Genomic DNA, 21,342 nt, shown 5'->3' with positions numbered 1-21,342 from the left:
TGGAGATGAGTGGGGCTGGAAAATAGGTTGGTGATAGCTAAAAGGTACAGTTTCTTTTTGAAGTGATGAAAATTTTCTAAAATTGACTGTGGTGACAGTTGTACATATCTGTGCATATAGTAAAAACCATTGAATTTTATACTTTAAATGAATGATTGTGTGGAATGTGCATTTATATCTCAATAAAACTCTCAAAAAAGATAATTACTCATTAGGTGATTAAGAATGGCCCCCAAATTTATTATGATTGAACATAAACCATATTCAGCTTTTTTTTAAAAGATAAAACCAATTAGAATTACATTGACTTGTTTGGTTTTAGAAAACTTGAAGAAAAATGACCCATTTATCACCTGCAGATAGGAGACTGGGCTATTTAAAACCATTAAGCGAAATCCTAAAAAATCCTTTCACAGAATTGAAAGGACTCACTTCCCTTTAATTTTGCAGCGCAAAACACGGTGACTTTCACATCTCTTTCCATCTCTATGTCAAGAGAACTTTGTCATGACAAACTCCTATAGGAAATTCTTGAATGACTTTCAGTTGTGCCCAGGAGAAAAACCAACTTCTGAATAACTATTACTCATCTTTGAGAACTGACATAGACAGCCCTTGTCCTCTCTACCGATACTGGGCTTGATGCTCTCCCTAAATGCTCTCCAGAGACACCATCATGCTCATCAGACTGAATTGTTATTTCCAGAAGATTAACTTTATTTTTTTAGTTCAGTGACTCTTGATTTATTATTTTATTGTTAGCATGTATTGCAATGTCTGTCACAAAATGTGTGCTTAATCAATGTTTTCGAATGAAGGAATAATTGTGACAAAAGGCTACAATACGAAGATGCCATTTGATCAGCATATCACCAATTACCTAATTTTTAGGCATGGAATTAAAAACTGTGTCTCTTCAGTATTTCTTATTACAGTTCTACCACGAAGAAAACTAAAATACATACCTCATTTAACAAAACAGTGTCTTTTCACATGACTTGCTGAATGTTGAATAAGAAATCCAATCTATAAACCCCGACTGCTAACCGCCAGCTGTATGAAGAGCAATAGAGTTACTAATACCTGACAATGTAAAACGTAAGTGAGATTTTCCAGACTTGATTTTGTGAGCTCCGGCAGAAAGGGCACGTCGTCTTTTTATCCCTGTTGTCTGCCACAGGGCTGAATCTCTAGCAGTGTGGAGGAGGGATAGGACATGATAGAAAGTAAGAGCAAAATTTAAGATCTATTAACATATCACTCAATATGAGTTGAGTTACAGTTTCCGACTTTGCCTTTTGTAAAGCAGAAACTTTGAATTTTATTGAGGATTCCAGTTGTTTCTCTTGCTACGCGATTCAGTTACTTGCCGTATTTCCTTTAGTGCGTGCGCGTGCGCACTTAGTTGTGTCCAGCTCTTTGTGATCCTATGGACTGTAGCCCGCCCGGCTTCTCTGTTCATGGAATTTTTCAGGCAAGAGTCCTGGAGTGAGTTGCCATTTCCTCCTCCAGGGGATCTTCTTGACCCAGGAATAGAACCTGCGACTCCAGCGTCTCCTGCATTGGCAAGTGAATTCTTTACCACTGTGCCGCCTGGGGGTCCCGTATTTCCTCAGGCTTGTATTAGAAAGAGAAATTGTGATTTAGCCAAAATTCTGGTCCGTATTTTTATAGTTATTAGTAATTTTTCTTTCTAATACAAGTCCGAGAAAGGACTTTAATTAACATGGGAATTTTATGCCACACTCAATCATTGAATCATTATTTTTTGTGTGCACTTAATTGCCTTGTTTAATGGGTCATATATATTCTCATGTATTTTTAATTTCATTATTCAAATTTTCTTAAATTTACATTAATGAATTACCTTACTTTTTATAATCAAATTATTTTTTTTGTTGTTGTGGTGGTGCTCTATTAAAGCCCCAAAGAAGCATTTTTTAAAAAAAGATTGGTAATTTTAATGGTACATACATACTACCTTCAAATTTAGTAATTGTTTTTCAGAAAACAGAGGATCAGGTAATATTTCAGAAACCTCAGCCCTTTACAAACAGCAATTGGATTTCATGAATGAGTGCATTTGAAAAATTTCATGTTTCTAGTTTTCAGTTTCATCACAACAGTTTTTCTCATTCCTTATTGTTTCTTTATCTGATTCAGGAAGTTGGAAGAGATGCAATGGAACTGAAATAATTTGAGTTTTGTTTTTTCAAACTTCAGAAAAGATTGGCTGTAGTTTCTGAGTAACCAAGTCAGTTGTTATGTCATAAAAATGATTTACTAAACTTTCCTTTTGTCACCCTGACTTCACCACCACCTGCAGGTTTACCTGTCTGCAATCCCTTTCTTCATTTCCTCTCTGTCTGTGTGATTGCACTCCTCAAGATGATTTCTTTTCCATAAATCTGAATATATGCTAAAGTACTCGGAAAAAATTAGGAAAAATAGTTTTGTTAAATATGAAACATAATTTAAAACATAACAGTATAAAGATTTTGGGGAGAAAAAAAAACTGGAGATGATCTTCATGATCTAGGCCTGGACAAAGGCTTCTTACAACTGCCATGAAACATAAGGCTGAAAAGTTGAACTTGATAAAAATTTTAAATTTTGCTCTGCAAAAAGCCCCTGTTAAGAGGATTAAAAGATGACTTACAGATTGGGAGAAAATATTTGCAAAACACATATCTGTCAATAGAATGGCACCCAGCATATAAAAAGAACACTGAAAAACATCAGCACTAAAAAAAAAAAAAAAAAGCACAAATAATTTCATCAGAAAACATACAAAAAAACATATAGAAGCTTCACTAAGATGACATACACATGGAAGATAATCACAAGGTCATCAGGGGAGTGCAAATTAAAACCACGATGAGATGTCATAGCACAACTATCAGAATGTATCAGAATGTATAAAATAAAAAATGGTGAAAACACCAAATACTAGCAAAAATGTGGAGAAACTGACCCACTCCTACATTGCTGGTGAGTATGTAAAATGGTATGGCTAAACAAGGATACAGGTTGACTGTTTCTTATATACTAAGCATGCAACTGCCATGCTACCCAGCAGTCACAGTCCTGGTCACACCAAAATCTGTTCATGAATGTTCATTGCAACTTTTTATTTGTAATAGAAAAAAACTAGAAACAGCCCAGATGCCCTTCAGTGGGTAAAATGCTAAACAAATTATGGTACATCCACATCATGGAATAAGACTCAGCAATAAAAAAGGAGCAAATTACTAATAGTGTAACAATTTGAATGAATCTTCAGAGAATTATGTTGAGTGAAATACACTAATCCCCAAAAGTTGCATATCATATGATTCCACATATATAACAATCTTGAAATGACACAATTATAAAAATGGAGAACAAGTTAGACTGTCAGGATTTGAAATTGAGAGGAGTTAGAGTGTGGATGTCGGAGAAGGCAATGGCACCCCACTCCAGTACTCTTGCCTGGAGAATCCCAGGGACGGGGGAGCCTGCTGGGCTTTCATCTATTGGGTCGCACAGAGTAAGACACGACTGAAGCGATTTAGCAGCAGTAGCAGCAGCAGAATGTGGATGTGGTTAAACACAGGTGATATCAGATATCCTTGTAGCCATGAAAATGTTTTTAATCTTGACTATGGCTGTGGCTACAAAAACATATATATGAAATAAAATTGTACAAAACTAGGTGCACACACAAGTCCACCTTCACAAGTACAACTGCAAAAATCTGAGCAAGACTGGTGGGTTATATCTATGTCAATATTATGCAGTATTAGACTACAGATTTGAAAGAAGTTTCTGTTGAAAGGAAAATGGATAATTTGTACATGAAATTTCTCTGTATTATTAATATTTCTTACAACTGCATATGAATCAATAATGATCTAAAATATTTTTAAGTTTAATTAAAAATAACTATTTTTAATGAAGAAATAACCATTCACTGAACATTTTATGGTGTCTTTATTTTTTCCCACATTTCCACTTTCCTGTTTATTTGGTACTTAGAACTTTAGAAAGAGGATTTAGCATTATTTGATATTTTAGGGACTGATAGGAACATTTTCATCCAGAAACTTCAAATATCAGCAGATGAAGTCTGAACAAGTGAAATATACAACTTGTGGTCGCTTCACAGTGGCTATGAAAAAATAGCAACTTATTGCCTTCCTCCAGGCCACAGGGCAGTTTGTATTGTGAATGGTGAAGCAACTCTGTGAGTTATTTCCTGGGAGTAAATTAAACCTCTCTAAATTAGTTGACGGCCTGAAAGGAAGTCAGTGCAGATGAACTCTTACTCCCAGAGTGGAGAAGCCGAATCATTATCTGCAGACTTATGAAAAAGATCATCTTTAAGGAAAAAGACATTTCATAAAACAATTAGACCTAAAGGAAACCATAAAAATGATAGAATTATTTAAAATCCTATGTTAAAGAAAATTCTTTAAAGTAATAATGTTTTTAGTCCAATTATTATTCAAACCTGGAAGAACAGTATTTGGAAATGTTGGAGAAAGAGAGACATTAAGTCTTAAAGAATGAAACAAAGTCCAGGATGGCTGAAGTTTAGGGAGTAGGAAAGAATGATGCTGAGAAATGCTGCTGGTACCATCAAGCAGGTCTAGTTTGATGAAGGTCTAGCTGTGGAATCCGCACTTAAACACCTGGGAGACAGCTCTGCAAGACTGATCAGAGGAGAGAAATGAGCATATTTGCCTTTCAAAACGCATCGTCCTGGTCTCTCAAGTACTCCTCAAAATTTCACATTTGACCCAATAAGTAGCTCTTCTAAAGAGCCTTTGCTGCTAAGTCACTTCAGTCGTGTCCGACTCTGTGCAACCCCAGAGACAGCAGCCCACCCGGCTCCGCCATCCCCGGGACTCTCCAGGCAAGAACACTGGAGTGGGTTGCCATTTCCTTCTCCAATGCATGAAAGCGAAAAGTGAAAGTGAAGTGGCTCAGTCGTGTCCGACTCCTAGCGACCCCATGGACCGCAGCCCACCAGGCTCCTCTGTCCATGGGATTTTCCAGGCAAGAGTACTGGAGTGGGGTGCCATCGCCTTCTCCGAAAGAGCCTTTAGAATAGCCTATACATGCATTTCAGTAGGTAAAGCAACTACCTACTGAGGGGCTTTCTTTGAATGGATTCAAATAGCTCTGTTATGTTAATGACTCTAGAAAAGGCATCCATGATACCCTGTTTGATGAAAAACAAAGTCACTAAGCTATAGGTATAGGATAATCCCATTCTTGAGAAAAACAATTAAAAAACATAATCTGTACATATTCGTATGTTAATATCTTTGCAACAGCAATGGAAAACATATAAAGAACAAGTAATTAGCAGTGATTCCAATTAGGATACTGGGAATCAAGAAGGCATGACACACTTTAGTCCAGCCATATCAAAATATCTGAGTAGCCAAATACATAAACTTTACCCATGGAATTCAAATGAGGACTGGGATGACCCAGAGGGATGGTACGGGGAGGGAGGTGGGAGGGGGGTTCAGGATGGGGAACACGTCTACACCCATGGCGGATTCATGTTGATGTATGGCAAATCCAATACAATATTGTAAAGTCATTAGCCTCCAATTAAAATAAATAAATTTAAATTAAAACAAACAAACAAAAAACAAATGAATTGAGTGAATCAAATAGCATTACTGTCCAAAAGAACTGTAGTGCAAATTACAAATGCGAGCCACACAGGTGTTTTTAAATCTTCTGGTAGCTCCATTAAAAACGTAAAATTAAAACTAACTTCATTAGTACATTTTAACTCAATGCATCCAAAATATTATTTCAACATGTAACCAATATAAATATTAATCTTTTGCATTATTTTCATACTAAGTCTTTGAAACCTGGTATGTGTTTTACACCTATAGCCACATTTCAAGTACTTAGTAACCATAGGTGGCTAGTCACTACCGTATTGGACAGGCCAGCTCTAATGGAAACTAATGGTTTTGCTGCTGGTGAAGTTTACTGGCATTGAAGTGACAGCTTCACTGTTTTGTCAGCCCAGTGAATTCATGGTCATGCATAGCCCTGGTCCCATGGTCTTGATCTTGGTTCCCCTCCATGTTTCCTAGCTCCATCATTTTTCAGTTAATATTAATTGATACATTTTATTATTAATATCACCGGTGTGCATATAGAATTGTCACATAATCTACAGGTGAAGTGAAAGTACTGAACAATGCATTTTTAGAAAACATTAAGAAATCAGTTTTTTAAAAAAATCTGTGACTACAATTCTGTAGGGATAAAAGTGTAATATGATATTAACTCAAAATTTTAGTCATAGAAAATTTGAACAACTATAAATATTTTCTACTGAAGGAGAGGGCAAAGAAAACCAAATTCCACAAAAATAAAGATGCATTCATACATTTATGACTTGGTGTCTTCTGAATGTCTAGATGCAGGGTTTTTCTTCAAGTTCCAACTTAGCCATTGAGTAACTTGGTAAATTTGGAAATTTGCCATAAATGTCCTGAGTTTCTCCAGTTATAGATAGAGATATTATTTAACACGGTTTTCAATTTTTAAAACTATATAAGCTACATAAACAAAATACATTGTAACATATTGTAAAATAATTAGAATAACATTTTTTGGAGTTCAGTTTGAGGAGACTGACAGCTATATTAGATTTCTAAATTCTACAGTTACTAGAAGTTCTGAATTTTGGAGATTATAAGAAAAAAAAAACACAATAAAGCTAAACTGAAAACATAATTTTCAAAGTGGTGAAATATACAAGTAAATTAGGCTTTTTAAAAATGTGAGTCATTTTGAACACGTTTATAAAGATACATGGGTAGTTTTCGCTAGGTTGTTTTGTGGTTGCTACCTTAACTGTTAAAACTGGCAGGTGTCTAAAATGTAGAAGATTCTGCTGCAGACACAATGCATAAATAACTTAGAATGAACAGATTTCAGTGCTTGATGTCTGGTCTTCAATAGTCATGAGACTGCACAATCACTCAATTAATTTACAGAATTATTAAGGATTATTGAATAGTAGAAGAGTGTGTTTTTAGGTTACCTATATTTTAGGTTATCTATATTCCTTACACATCAACTGAAAATTTGACTGCTTATTTCAGAATAATATGATAAGTTTACCAACCTTAACTCTTCATCAAATTTTTCTTTGCTCTCCCACAGTTACCCAAGAAATTTCATTGTTTGAAGTGTGTCGGGTTGCTGTCCAGGTCAAGGCAAGAAAATGAGTATGCTTTTGCAGTATTTTAATTGCCAGCCCATAAATAAAATATCTAATTTAAGAAATTTTGATATACAAATATCCAACTTATGAAACAGTTACATTTTGGGGAGGATTATCACTTTGAAAAATAATTCATCATTTTACAAAATAATTCACCACCATTATCTTTTTTGTTCCACAGTCAGTTCCCTACCAAAGTTAATATAGATTTATTTACACAGATATTTTCGAGAATACATCTATCACAAACAGTGAGGTACATCTTTATAGCATTCTTTCTTGTAAGGGGTTTTTTACAAACATATCTATGGTAGGTGAAGTCTTATGACTTGAACCTACTTCTATTAAAGTTCTATTGAATTTTCTAGATCCTCTTTCACCCAGCCCTGCCAATAAATAAGTACATAAATATAGGTGAGCAATAAGAAGATCCAGAGGGCATGAAATACAAGAAACATTGTTTTACACAAATTAAAGTGTGATGTCAAACCTCTCTCTGGTGTTTAGAAATTTGTTGATAGAAATATGAATAGAAATCAAAATAAACCTCAAATTACTCACTTAAAAAAAATCTCAAAAATATATCATCCCTTTATTTTGCAATCTCACTTTTCTTTGATCATTTCTTATTCTTTCCCTACTGTTCCTCCTTATTAATGCCACCTAACATTGGAGAAGGCAGAGGCAGCCCACTCCGGTACTCTTGCCTGGAGAATCCCATGGACGGAGGAGCCTGGTGGGCTGCCGTCCCTGGAGTCCCTAGGAGTCGGACACGACTGAGCGACTTCACTTTCACTTTTCACTTTCATGCATTGGAGGAGGAAAGGGTGGCCCATTCCGGTGTTCTTGCCTGGAGAATCCCGGGGATGGGGGAGCCTGGTGGGCTGCCGTCTATGGGGTCGCACAGAGTCGGACACAACTGAAGCGACTTAGCAGCAGCAGCAGCAATATTGCTACATATTTAGAATAATCTCCAATTCTAGGATAGCCAGTACAAGCAATATCCAGTATTTTGTTTAAACCCATAAATACCTCTGTCAGTGACATCTGGGAGTTGTTAGAAACCATCATTTTTGGAACACTGAAAAGCAAGGTGTTATGTGCTCTAAAGGTCCTCTGTTATCACCATGTTCACCTATAAAACATCAGCACCCTAACCTCTGATATAAATAAGCTACGGGGAAAAAAATTTTTGGTTGCTTTTATTGTTGGTGGTGTTACCAGAAGGAACAGAGGAAATTTGAACTTAAATTTCCGGTGAAGAATGTATCATGGTGATATATACATATATGATCTTAACGGTCGAGGGGAAAACACACACAACAGAGACAGCAAAAAAGGAATCACTGAAAAATATCACAAGTACAGAGACTAGTACTATGATTCCCCTACTACTCTATGTCTGATTTAGAACATTCAAGTATTCCACTATCTCCCAGGGCTTATTCTGAGTTCTAACCTACTTGAGCTGAAGGTGTTGTTGAAGTACTCAGAACATTCATTAGGCTTATTGTGTTACTCTAAAGCTCCCTGACCCATTCCTCAATCCCTCAACAAAATCCAGATTTCGGAATGTTCAGCATTTCAGGGCCTCTTGCTTTCCTATAAACTAAAATCTAATATTCCAGGTTGAATTCTGACATCCCCTAAGAAATCCATTTTTTAAAAATTCTACTAGCTTCCATCATGTAATTGTCAAAGAGTCAAATCCATTTCATCTTTAAATTTGTACCCCTTTTGCTTTACAAAAGGGACACACATTTATGGAGTTTATCCAGCTCATTCGCTCCCAAACTTCAGCATCTCAGAAGTGGCCACAGTAAACCCTGTGTGTGCACATCATTTTGCTTGGTCTTTGTTAGTGTTCCGAGAGGCAGTGTGGTTTTTGTACCTCTTTTGAATTATAGCAATGTTGCACTGGTTAAAAACAGGGTGTAACTTTGCTTAGGTTTAGATTATTAGAACGAATTCATTTTCACCTGGATGTTATGAACCTGCAATCATCTTGCTTTGTTTAAGGTGTTGTACTTTATTGTTATTCTTTTCTAGCACTGAGATCTTTTGCCACATTTTTGAAATTCTCTTTATTCACAAAGTCTCATACTTATACAATTTGCAGGTGAGTCTGAAAAAGATCATTAAAAACAAACTTAAAAATTATTTTCTGACAAAACATTAAAAATCATCGACATGTATTAAGGACAAACATTTTTTTTAATTACTAAGAGCAAAAACTGGACACCCTAAAACTCTAGAACGTATACCTGACTTTCATTTTAAGAGCTTGATCTTGATTCCATGAGAAGGAGACTTGTTTGCTTAAATTATGCATGATATTTACATATTCTTAAGAAATAATTGGATAATATTTGTGTTTTAAAGCCAAACTTTCTGGCTCAGTGAAAAGTCCTTAATGAGTAACCATCTCTAGAGACCCTGAAAAATTATGAAAAGCTCTACTATTTCAGCTACATTTTTTTTGCATATAAAAATATCCTATTATAGGAGTCAACTACCACATGTAGTAAGTTAGTTTTGTTTAAATTGAAAAAGAGCTAAAAATTTCCTGTCGGTTATCGCAACAGTACAAGAATACAAGGTGCATTTATTTATTAACACCAACAACAAAAAAATTGTAAAACAAATTGTGAAAGCAAAAGCGGGTAACAAAACAAGGGTTTGGGATAGCCTTTGCCTTATTTAAACATGACACGGTTAATATGCCCCAGTTGATAAATGCTGTAAAGTGTAAGTTAGCATTGGCTAATTCGCTGATAAACATCTCCCCCCACCACCCAGCTCACTATGGAAAATGTGTGTTACAGATGAGAAACGCTTTCTTGGGTCAAGTATCACAACCTTGTGGTCACATAGTCTTCGTGGGTGATGGTGTCTGTGAGGTTTGCATCATAGTCTGCACTCGAGTCCTCCTCTTTTGCGTGTTTCTTCTCCTTTGGTATGATGGGAACCGTGTCCTCCACCACCACCTTCTCTGACTTGAATGAACACACTCTCTTGCTCACCTGTACACCAAGGGAGTCTGTATTTCTTTCTCGATGATCTACCAATATACACTGTTCGCTGAGCCCCGGAATGTTCAAGTCACCCCGTGAAGCTAGAGTTCGGGACTCCAGCTGGATGCTCCTCTCCAGGGGTCCTTCAGCTTGTTGGCGGGCCACCCCTTCTGAAACGGAGAAGATCTGGTTTGCGTTTTGCTCGGCGGCGGCGTGTTGTTTCGATCGTCTGTGAAACAACCCAAAGTGTCTGATATCGGTCACAAAATTCACTTTTCTCTGCTTCTCCCTCGGGGGCTCCTGCACCACGAGGGCGGAGCCGTTGCTGATGGTGTGTCTTTCAGCGGCAATTGCCGCCGACCGCGGGTGAATGAGGGTGGTCAGGTCGAAGAGGCTGAAGTTCTTTTTCTTGTCCTTGCTGCTACCCTCGTTATCACTCTTTTCATCCGAGTCTGCGGAGTTAGAAGACTCCTTGGTGCCCTGGGCAGACTGGACCGTGGAGAGTTTGCTTCCTCTTAATAACCCCAGGACTTCAAAGCGGAAGCTAGAAATGTCTTGCTTGAGTTCCTAAGTGAAAAGAAAAATGATGAAATTAGTTTGTGACATAAATAAATAAATGTTAGGAAGCTATTATTTGCTCCTTTCATATATGGATCTGACACGTCTTCACTTGTTTCTGAGAGCTAGGAGTCCACTCCGCTGTGGTTCCATTCAGGATGGTCAATGCTCTCCAATGCACTTGTATCTATTTGATGTCTCCTAATTTTCCTATCGGAGAAGGCGATGGCACCCCACTCCAGTACTCTTGCCTGGAAAATCCCATGGACAGAGGAGCTTGGTAGGCTGCAGTCCATGGGGTCGCGAAGAGTCGGACACGACTGAGTGACTTCACTTTTCACTTCATGCATTGGAGAAGGAAATGGCAACCTACTCCAGTGTTCTTGCCTGGAGAATCCCAGTGACGGCGGAGCCTGGTGGGCTGCCGTCTATGGGGTCGCACAGAGTTGGACACGACTGAAGTGATTTAGCAGTAGATTTAGCAATTTTCCTATCACAGTTCTGTAGAAAGGAGACTTCCTAAGGTTAATGTAAAAGAAACCATAAGAGTTTTCTTTCCCATCACTCTGTAGTGGGGGGATGTTGGGTTTCTTTGGGACTACAGTTTGAAATGGTGGGGGATGCTGGGTTTCTTTGGGACTACAGTTTCAAATACTTTCTCTCCAAAATATGCATCTGCTTTCAAGTCATCTCACATCCTCTCAGGGATGTAGGGGTTTGTTTTTTGTTTTTTCGAGATTTTTAATATTGGAACATTTTGGTGTCCACAGGAATATCTAAAACTAAATAATTAAAGTGGAGTCTACCCTTCCAAGAGTTGGCAGTTATTTTCAATCGTTTATTACCCTGGAGTTGATTTTCTCTTAACATCTGGGTCAGCCACTAAATCCTTGGAATTGGTGAATAGACAGCATTTCCTAGATGCATCCCTTCATCTTTTTGGACAACTGAATTCTCAGTCCTAACCTGCTGGTGGGCTTTGGGGTGGCCTCCTGCCTCCAACCCATCACCCTAAGTGTCAGGAATCATTTAACTCCAAAATTTGGATGTTGTGGCTACAAAGAACATTTTGGATCCTAGTCAACTTTTAACCTGTGCTTTGTTTTGCAATTTATCTCTCTTCTTACCTAATTGGCTGCTTATATTTATTCCCTGTCAAGCCTGCTGTTTTTCTTTGTCAGTGGTCTCCTATAGGGTTTTTATATGTTTTTGTTTTTGCCTATAAGATCTTATTGACTTTTAGTCAGTTGTCCAAAATCCCTGGTGGCTCAGACAGTAAAGAATTTGCCTGCAATGCAGGAGACCCAGGTTCTATCCCTGGGTCTATCCCCACTCCAGTATTCTTGTCTGGAGACTTCCTAACAACCCATGCAGAGTAACAAAGGCATTTTATACCATGAGATAAGAACTATGTATTTCATGTATTCTACCTTTTTTACTCTGATATAATTAAAAAACAACAACAACTCAGGGAGAAAAACTACATTTGTAAGCTCCAATAAAGCTCAAACCTTAAATTTTCCTCTACCAAAGCTGTGCAGAACACAAAGAAGGCTTTTGTTGTGTTCAGACCATTGGTTACTAAACGTTTCAGGTTTAGAAATCAAATCAAAATTTCAAAAAGCCTATGGCTGAAATCAGCAATCAGAAAGCCACGAGGCACTAGGATTTTCTCTGTCCAAATAAGTCTTCTTGATCTTTCAGATTAAGTCTGTTTGAATGCAGTGTATTTTGAAAAGAAATTTTACCACTTAAAAAAAAATAATTCAGTAGGGCTTGAATTAAAAAAAAAAAAAGAAGAAGGCAGAAAGGTTTGCTCAGAACACACGGCCCCCATTTCCAGCTCTGAGTTATAATGGGCTGCCCTGCTTCCACACTCTGTAGAATCCACCTCTTAGTGACAAAGATGAAAGTGGTTACCTTAAAGTTCTCCTCTGTCAGACCTTCCTCAGTTTTGGCATCTCTAATCATTGCGGCAACGTATCGCTTTACCAGGTTCCGCATAACTTCCTGAGGCATTAGAAAATGAGAGAATTGCTCTTCAGTATGATCTCTCCAGAGTCAGTTCAAAAGAGGGGATTGTGCTTTATTTTAGTGTAAGTTTCAAGATATAAAAATAACTTACTTGATATTGGTGATGTCTTCTCAAATTATCAGCAGCTCGCCTCTGAAAAAGAAGGGAACAGTTGCCTTTCGGTTACAGTCATATTTTACCATTCTGTAAAGTAATTCCTGGTTCTTTTAATCAAGAATATCATTCCCCTCATTTCTGCAAAGTGGGAATTTTACTGGACAAGGGACACAACAGCTAGAGAGACAGCCTTACTCGAATCAAAAGAATGAATGAACCAAAACAACAAAGTGCAAGGTTATAATTCCTGTGGTACTTAATACATAGAATAATTAAACAATGATGGCAAGATTGTTCTTTAATATAAGATTAGGAGAATTAGGTCATCATAGTTGGTATGTACTCCAAATCATTTGAAACGATGCTAAGATACACAGATTGGAGGTATCAAACACAAATTAAATGTCAAATAATTGAAATCTGATAGACTGAAAAGGTAGTGTTATAACAATATGAAGGTCTTCATAAATATCAACATAGTCACATTAAGAATTTAGCCATTACAACGTGTAATCAGAAACACTGTTAGACCATGAATTCCCCAACACTTAATTTCAAGCAGATATACATTAAGAGGAAATTGCTGTTTGAATTAGACGGTTGAGTTTAGCAAAATAAAAGATTCTGCTCAAAGATAGGGTTCATTAATTTTTTAAAATAAATTTAAGTCCCTGCTATCATTCTGAAGGGATCAGAATGTTTTGGGAGCAGAGCTTGGGTTAGCACGGAGCAATGATTATGGAGTACAAAACAGAAAAAGATGTTTAATGACTAAAAAAGTCTATTGTAAATTGAGTTAAATAATAAATGATAAAGTAGATATTTGCAGGTTTCACTAGTATTCTAAAGATACTAGAAAAAAAACTAATATAATCCTAATTTCATGCTTGTCAAATATCAGCATTGATTCTTAAGGAAGAAAACTGGCCAAAGTAATCTAAAACAAGTATACTTCTGTCACAAAGAAATGAATTTGATAAATTGTGAGAAAGCAAAAGAGATAACGTATCTTGGGTTTAAATAAGTCTTTTGATCTTGTTCCCTAGTAAATACTTAATCAGAGGCTGACAAAATGGAATTTTGAAAAGAGATGTGCATACATCACTGTAAAATGATACTAGAAAAAAAAAATCAGACAATTTAAAAGAAACTCTTTTTCTCTCTTTAAGGTAAATAGGGGAAGTTGGAACTTTTGTTGGCCATTAGAATGGATTTGTGTTTCATGACAATTAGTGACTTTCAGAAACAGATGAGACAATGTTTCACTTTGTAAAGGCCACTAATGATTGGAAAGCCATTCAATTTTACATGACTCTTAGGAAACAGATTTTCAAATGATTATGGTATTAATTATAGGACTGGGAAATTTGAAACTTCATACAAAATTAGAACATCTTCAAAAAAAAAAAGAATGTGGGAACTTTATGAATGAGCCACAAGATGGAGGTATGTGACTCCTGTTGAGACACAGATCAGCTGAAATCTGAGGAAAAAAGCACTTCTGGGAGGTAACATGCCTTCCAGACCTCCTTGACTTTAAGTGAACACAAAAACTTTGAGTGTGAATTTGGCTGTACACTACCTTCTTTAGCACTCTCATTGTAAACATTGCACAGGAGATCATATTCTATGATTTAAGTAAATAGAAACTCTGGATTTAGTACAGAATTTAGTAGACTCAATTTTTATTATCTTGGGGCTCTATAACATTTCCTAGTTTAGTCTTTAAAAAGCCAATTAAAATAGTCAGAAAGCAGTTTGAAGTCATGATTTAACTTTAAATTTTCTCAAAGTAAAACTAAAACTAAGGATGACAGAATCAGAGAATTATGAGTAATAAGTGAAAACTATCATGATGCCTGGGCTTCCCTGGTGGCTCAGATAGTAAATAATCTTCCTGCAATGCGAGAGACCTGGGTTTGATCCCTGGGTTGGGAAGATCCCCTGGAGAAGGAAAAGGCTACCCACTCCAGTATTCTGGCCTGGAGAATTTCATGGATAGAGGAGCCTGGTAGGCTACAGTCCATGGGGTCGCAAAGAGTCAAACACCACCAAGTGACTTTCACTTTTCACTTTATTTTAGTATTAAAAATAGCACAACTGTCTTCCCTTCTGTAGAAACTTACTCATACATGAAATTTGAAATTTTAATACAAAAAGACCAAAGATCACACTTTAAAAGATAATTCCAGATTTATTTTTCTGGAAAAATTATTTTTTGAATTTTAAGCAAAATAATCTGGCAGAAAGAAAAAACATAAACAATTTTACTGTGATAACTATCAGGAGTTATTCAATATCATAACCCAAGTTTACAGTTAATTGTTTTTGCCAACCAATCTGTTTCCATACCTAGATGGTCATACTATAAAACAGTCTTTAAAAAAAATAAATAAATAAAAAAATAAAACAGTCTTTAGTCTTGTGAGATTATATCAGCCAATTGAATGTCAGTAACCTAGGAAGATAGGAATGGATGCAGTCAACCATCTTCTGAACACTGAAAACAAAATGAATGCAATGAATTCACCAATACTTATTGACCATTACTATTATGGGGTTAGGAGTTCCAAATATCTTATTTTCAAAGACACAAAGACTTCAATCCATATTGTAGGCATTCTTTGCCATAAACATAATAATAATTTTTGGAAACTGGTGACATCATTAAATGTTTATAAAATAGAGCTGCCACCAACAATACCATGTTTGCAACCTCTTTGCTGGGTAAAGTTCAGCTGAACGTCAAAAGGATTTGCTCTATTATCACTGGAAGTGACCAAGAATAGAATGGACCATTTGTGTTTATAAAAGCAGTATAACAAAGGACATTTCATTTAAAAAGTACCTAAGTGCGTATGAGGTAGTGAATTTTTTTCAAGCTAGTCATGTTAAACTTTGATAAAGTGATCGGCAATGACTAACAGTTCTTTATTGTTTATAAAAGAAAACTAATGACTAGGTAGAATGACAGAATGGTAGACCTGTTAGGAATAAAGAAGTTTTCTGTGAATGAATTCATGTTTACCATGTTACTGAGAAATTTCAGTGGTAAAGAATCTGCCTGCAATGCAGGAGACTGGGGACACATGAGTTCCATCCCTGGGTTGGGAAGATCCCCTGGAGAAGGAAATGGCAACCCACTCCAGTATCCTTGCCTGGGAAATCTCATGGACAGAGGAGCCTGGTGGGCTACAGTCCATGGGGTCGCAAAAGAGTTGGACCCAACTAAACAACAATGAAAAATCTGTGGAGTTGCATTTGGCAGCTTTTTCTAAAATAAATTAAGTTGATTTGTTGTTATGTTGAAATAAGAAAAATGGGCCATATGATGGATCAGGAATCTTCCTTTCTTTACTGGATGTCTAGGAAAAATATTTTGGAGGGAGATGTGCCCTTTAAGATGGGAGTTTTCTTGGCGAATTCTACCCAAAGTCTGGCAAGGTGTAGAGAATGTTCATTGGCAGGATGGCTTTCTATGCAAGTGCCCAGGATACACCGGCTGCCACCTTGGCAGACTTCTTCCTTTCCAAGTTCCTCCTGATCTGTTAGGACAAGACAATGGCAGTATTTGGATCACAGAGATAATGATAAAGGAAAGGATCAGCTAGTGAGAAAAAACCTTTGCTACCCAGAGATAACTCTGATTTCAACAGAAGTGTCAGGTTGCTTTAGAGCAAGAAGAGTTTTGCAGCTCTGAAAGAAAGGGCTCAAGGGAATTCGTGGTAACATTTTCTCACTCTATCTCTCCTTCTCTCCGTGTCCACACAGTGGAATGTCAGGCTCGCTTCACCAAGCTCGTTCCCTATAGTCCCTTGCTAGCACTGTTTTCTCTCATTCCCACTCTAGTTTGGCTCTATCACTGATTTTAAGCCCATGAATTATGCCTTTTATTCTCTGTTTTGCTCAGTGAATCCCCAAAGAGGGGCAACTGTCTGTACTCTTATTTAAAAAAAAAAAAAAAGTGAAAAAGCAAGAGGTCACTGCAGGCTATGATCTCTCTGTAGAGATGGCAGTGTGGTTCATTTACTGATGGGTCTACATATTGTTCTCCATAAACACACTTTCTAAGCATATAAAAACAAACGCTATAAAATGCTGAAGGTTGCCTTGTCACAGCAAGTACTCAGGATCTCACTCTTGAAATATGGAGAAGAAATTCAGTCCTCTAGATTCCCACTTGGGAAAGAACATTTAATTAAAATGTCTTATCGGCAAATCTTACCACAGTAAATTAGGAATTCACAGGTACCCGTGGGTGAACACGGTCATATCTGTAGGATTTGTTGGTAGGCATACAGTCATGAAGATTAAGAGAAAATACATTTTAATGATTCTCATTAAAAAAAAAAAAATGAGTTCTGAAAGGCAAGTGCTATTAGCCTTTTTCCTTTAGTAATGATAGGTATATTAATCTAGTCACTTCTCCAGATTCCCATGCGGTGACTTAACTGAATATATTTCTGTGGCAACTGGTCAGGCATGAGAAAACCATCTGCAGTTCCAGAGCTGAGTGATGCTAAGTGACCCTAACAGAGATGGTGTTTCGTGTTCTCCTCACTACCTGCTCCAGAGAAAATGAGAAAGTGGAACACACAGAACTAAAGAGGTTAAGATCATTTTTTAATGATTTGGTTAAAAGACCTAGTATTTTTTTGGTTCAATACATTGCCAACTTAAGTATTCTATTTGGAAACCTGGTCTATTGCATGAAAATTGTTTCATATTAATTAAACCCTGGAGAAGTCTTATTGCTCTAATATCTTTTTGCTTGAATTAAGTGATCTAAACCTCTTGGACAACCAACGCAAACAATGGCTTTTAGTTTAAAAAGCTGAGCTAGATGCCAGTGCCTTTTTAAACAGGAATTTCTAATTAAAGTTACAAGCTGGAAGTGCTTGTTAAAATGGAAATTTCTGATGATTCTAGGACACACTAAAGTTTGAGAACTCGTGTTTTAACACCGAGAAGGTTATTTGCTGATAAAATGTGTTAAAATTCAACTGGTAAGAGAAAAACCTACACTATAAAGCCAGAAGCTATAAAATGTTGCTTAATTTATGATTATACTTTCAATAGGCTGCCTCCTTGGTGGGATTTTCATGATATCCCAGAAACAAGGCATCTCTCCTTCCTGGGCTTGCTTCCCAAAAGTGTTGCTCAATGAAGCATTTCTGCTTCATTTCTGCTTTCTCCCATAAAACAATCCAAATGAAAGGCTAATTTACCTGGAACTCCCAGTCACCCATAAAAGGAAGTCCAAAGATTAAAAAAAAAAAAAAAAAGTTAATATGTTTTCAGGGCTAGTTGTAATATCAGCATTACCCAGAGGCCATAAATCACAAGATAAGATCACCAATAATGGACTCTTAGACCATAGCCAATCAGTAACCCTCAGAGCATGCAGGGGCTTAATGCCTGAAGGGAGGGAGCAACAGGGTGACATTCAGGTGGCTGCTGGTTACAAGAGTATGCAACTCCCAAGTGGGATGGTTTAGAGAAAATGCCTCTGAGAATGTATAAACTCTACCACCCAGTCAGCTTCAAAATTCTGATTCAAAAATGTGAACCAAGAAATAAGAGTGGAAGATAGTCCAGCTTGTTAACCAAGGGCTTTGGGAGAGGGGAATCTAAAAGACGAACAGTGGTGGGATCTGCAAAAGCTGTTGAGAGAAATCAAAAGATGGACACACATGGAAGGTATTGTGGAAGGTCATCAGAGCTCCCAGGAAAGCAAGAGAGGGTGATGGAAAGCTTGTGGGAACAGGGACACTAAGACCAATTTTTTCCCTGGCTCTGTCACCCAAAACACTGCCCAAGGTAAAAGAGCTCTTTTTTCTAAAAGGAAATGGTTGAGGTGATTGATTTCTAAGGTCCCTCTGAAATGTCAAGCAATCTTCTAAGCTGTGCCTTTGTTACACAAAGTGACTGCCAACAGTCCTTCAAAGTCACCTTTTAGTTAATGGATGTGTCTATCTCATCTTCATCTGTCTATACAATGGACTATCAGGCGGATTAACCAAACTGAAATGAATGCACAGCACTCCCTTTTGGAATTACTTTCTCATTTAGCTTTGTGCTGTGCTCAGTCGCTTCTGACTCTTTGCGACCCCATGGACTGTAACCCGCCAGGCTCCTCTGTCCATGGGATTCCTTCTCTCCATACTGGAGTGGGTTGCCATTTCCTTCTCCAGAGGATCTTCCTGACCCAGGGATGGAACCCAGGTCTCCTGCACTGCAGGTGGACTCTTTACCATTAACTCCTCCATTGATATCATAACTTTATTAATTTTTATTTATCTTATGCTTTTCTTTACAAATAATACATATGATCTATTTCCATCTAATATCTAAATGTATAAAACTCAACTAAGAGTACGAAAACCAAGATATGTCCTTCTCCTTCTGGAAGTGCAGTCTAGATAAAGAGTAAATGTATAGCATTGAGTTTGATTAGGTTGGTGCTTGTCCAAAGCCTCAGCTTAGCAGAGAAGACGCAGGACTGAGGACAGGAGGAGAATGGAGAAAAGAGAGACAACTCACAATATGGATGTAGTCTTGTCATAAATTCCCAAAGCACAGTATATCCATTACCAAAAGTTAGGGAACTACATGGCTAGGGAAAAGGGAATGATTTGAGGTCACAATTTATTGTGAATTACCTTGCTGTGCATCAACTTGGATCAAAATATTCAAATTTAGAGAGAATGACAGAAATAGAACTGAGCTTTTCTGACCAGGAATGTATAGAGAAGAACGTTCTTTAACTTATGCCATTTACCTTTTGAATCACTGCTTTCATAGGAAAGCCCAAGCCAATGTTAAGCTCCTCTTTGCATCTAAGAAATGATGGTGATGTAGTCCTAAAAATATGTCAACAGTGGGAGGATTCTGGGGGACGGGAGAGAGAGCTGGAAGTCAAATTCTCAGAGTGGTCCTCCATTATTTTGGTGGCTGCACAGATGGATCTCTTAAAATATTAGAGCAGGGCCCTGTATTTTGTTGCAAGTTCCATGGCATCTTAAAACCCAAGATTCCTTCTGCTATAGCCTAAAGTTAAAATATTAAAGACAAATTTCTTTTGTATATGGCTTTTATTTTGGGTCCCAGAAAGTCTTCTTCAATTGAAATACTCCTATGAGAGAAAGCATAGTAAGATAGTACTGCTGCTGCTACTGCTAAGTCGCTTCAGTCGTGTCCAACTCTGTTCGACCCCATAGACGGCAGCCCACAGGCTCCCCCGTCCCTGGGATTCTCCAGGCAAGAACACTGGAGTGGGTTGCCATTTCCTTCTCCAATGCATGAAAGTGAAAAGTCAAAGAGAAGTCGCTCAGTCATGTCCAACTCTTAGCGACCCCATGGACTGCAGCCTACCAGGCTCCTCCATCCATGGGATTTTCCAGGCAAGAGTACTGGAGTGGGGTGCCAAGATAGTACTAATAATTAATATATTTTCGGGGACTGATCAAATCAATTTCTTACCAATTCTAAGAATAACATGAGAAAGAATATTTTGACATGGAAGGGAGGAAGCCAGAGTTTGGCATCTCTGAAATCTTTTTCTGTTTTTCTCAGGGAAAACGTGAATTACTTCCCATGCTGTTCTCATGGCATCTTGGATATAACTACATGGTCATGTTAAATATATCATGTAACATGTATTATAGTAAGATATTCTCATATTGTGTCTCTCACATTAAAATCGATGCCCTCAAGAATGGAAAACATACCTTCTTATGCCTCTGCCCACCTCTAATTCCTAACTCATCTCCTGGTATGCGGAAAATGTACAGTAATTGCTTGTTAAATCCAAATCATTATATTTATTTTACAACCATATTTTTCAATAAATTCAACTTATTTTTAAGAGAAGAAGTTGAATAAACACTTAGAATAAAATAATTTTGCTGTCTCTAAGATCAGTGATAAAATCTATAAATTAGTATGAGGATTGCAAGATAAGGCTTCATCATAATCTGACTTCCATTTCCAAGATCAGACAGATGCCCAAATTCCAAGTTCATGGAGTGATGGTTTCTAGGAAAGACTCTAACTGCCTCTCCTAACCACCCATTTGCTTTACTCCCCTGCCTGTCAATTTCTCTTTAGAATTAGAACTATTACTGAGATGACAGGACAATCGATGCCACTTTCAGGAGAGAAAGCACCATTCGATGCTGAGAACAATGCCTAGTGGGCAGTGAAGTTCATCAGTAAGAAGGATCACCAAGGGCATAACTAGTAGTCACAAACTCAGTTAAATAAAATTAAAAATGAGTTAATTTTTAATTATGTAACTGACATCCCTTGATAATTCTAACAGAAGGGCATATTAGAATACTTCCAAGGCAATTTCTCTGAGAATACCCAGGTGATGACTACTGAAT

General features: G+C 37.3%; 1 protein-coding gene across 10 annotated transcripts in view; it reads right to left on the bottom strand.

Annotated features, from left to right (window-relative positions):
* Positions 1–7,257: 7,257 nt before the first annotated feature.
* Positions 7,258–21,342, bottom strand: part of TRPC4 (transient receptor potential cation channel subfamily C member 4) — a 211,421-nt gene continuing 197,336 nt past the window's right edge. For all 10 annotated transcript variants that reach the window (XM_070380391.1, XM_070380389.1, XM_070380387.1 and 7 more), the window contains 3 exons: positions 12,950–12,991; positions 12,745–12,834; positions 7,258–10,833 (listed from right to left, as the gene is read on the bottom strand). In XM_070380391.1, the coding sequence (XP_070236492.1) occupies positions 10,105–10,833; positions 12,745–12,834; positions 12,950–12,991 (861 nt within the window). In that variant the 3' untranslated portion in view covers positions 7,258–10,104. The remainder of the gene's footprint in view (positions 10,834–12,744; positions 12,835–12,949; positions 12,992–21,342) is intronic.

The sequence above is a fragment of the Bos mutus genome, chromosome 12 (genome assembly GCF_027580195.1).
Source record: "Bos mutus isolate GX-2022 chromosome 12, NWIPB_WYAK_1.1, whole genome shotgun sequence".
NCBI classification, from domain to species: Eukaryota; Metazoa; Chordata; class Mammalia; order Artiodactyla; family Bovidae; genus Bos; species Bos mutus.
Note: the sequence above shows the minus strand (reverse complement) of the source record. Positions and strands in the feature narration are given on the sequence as shown.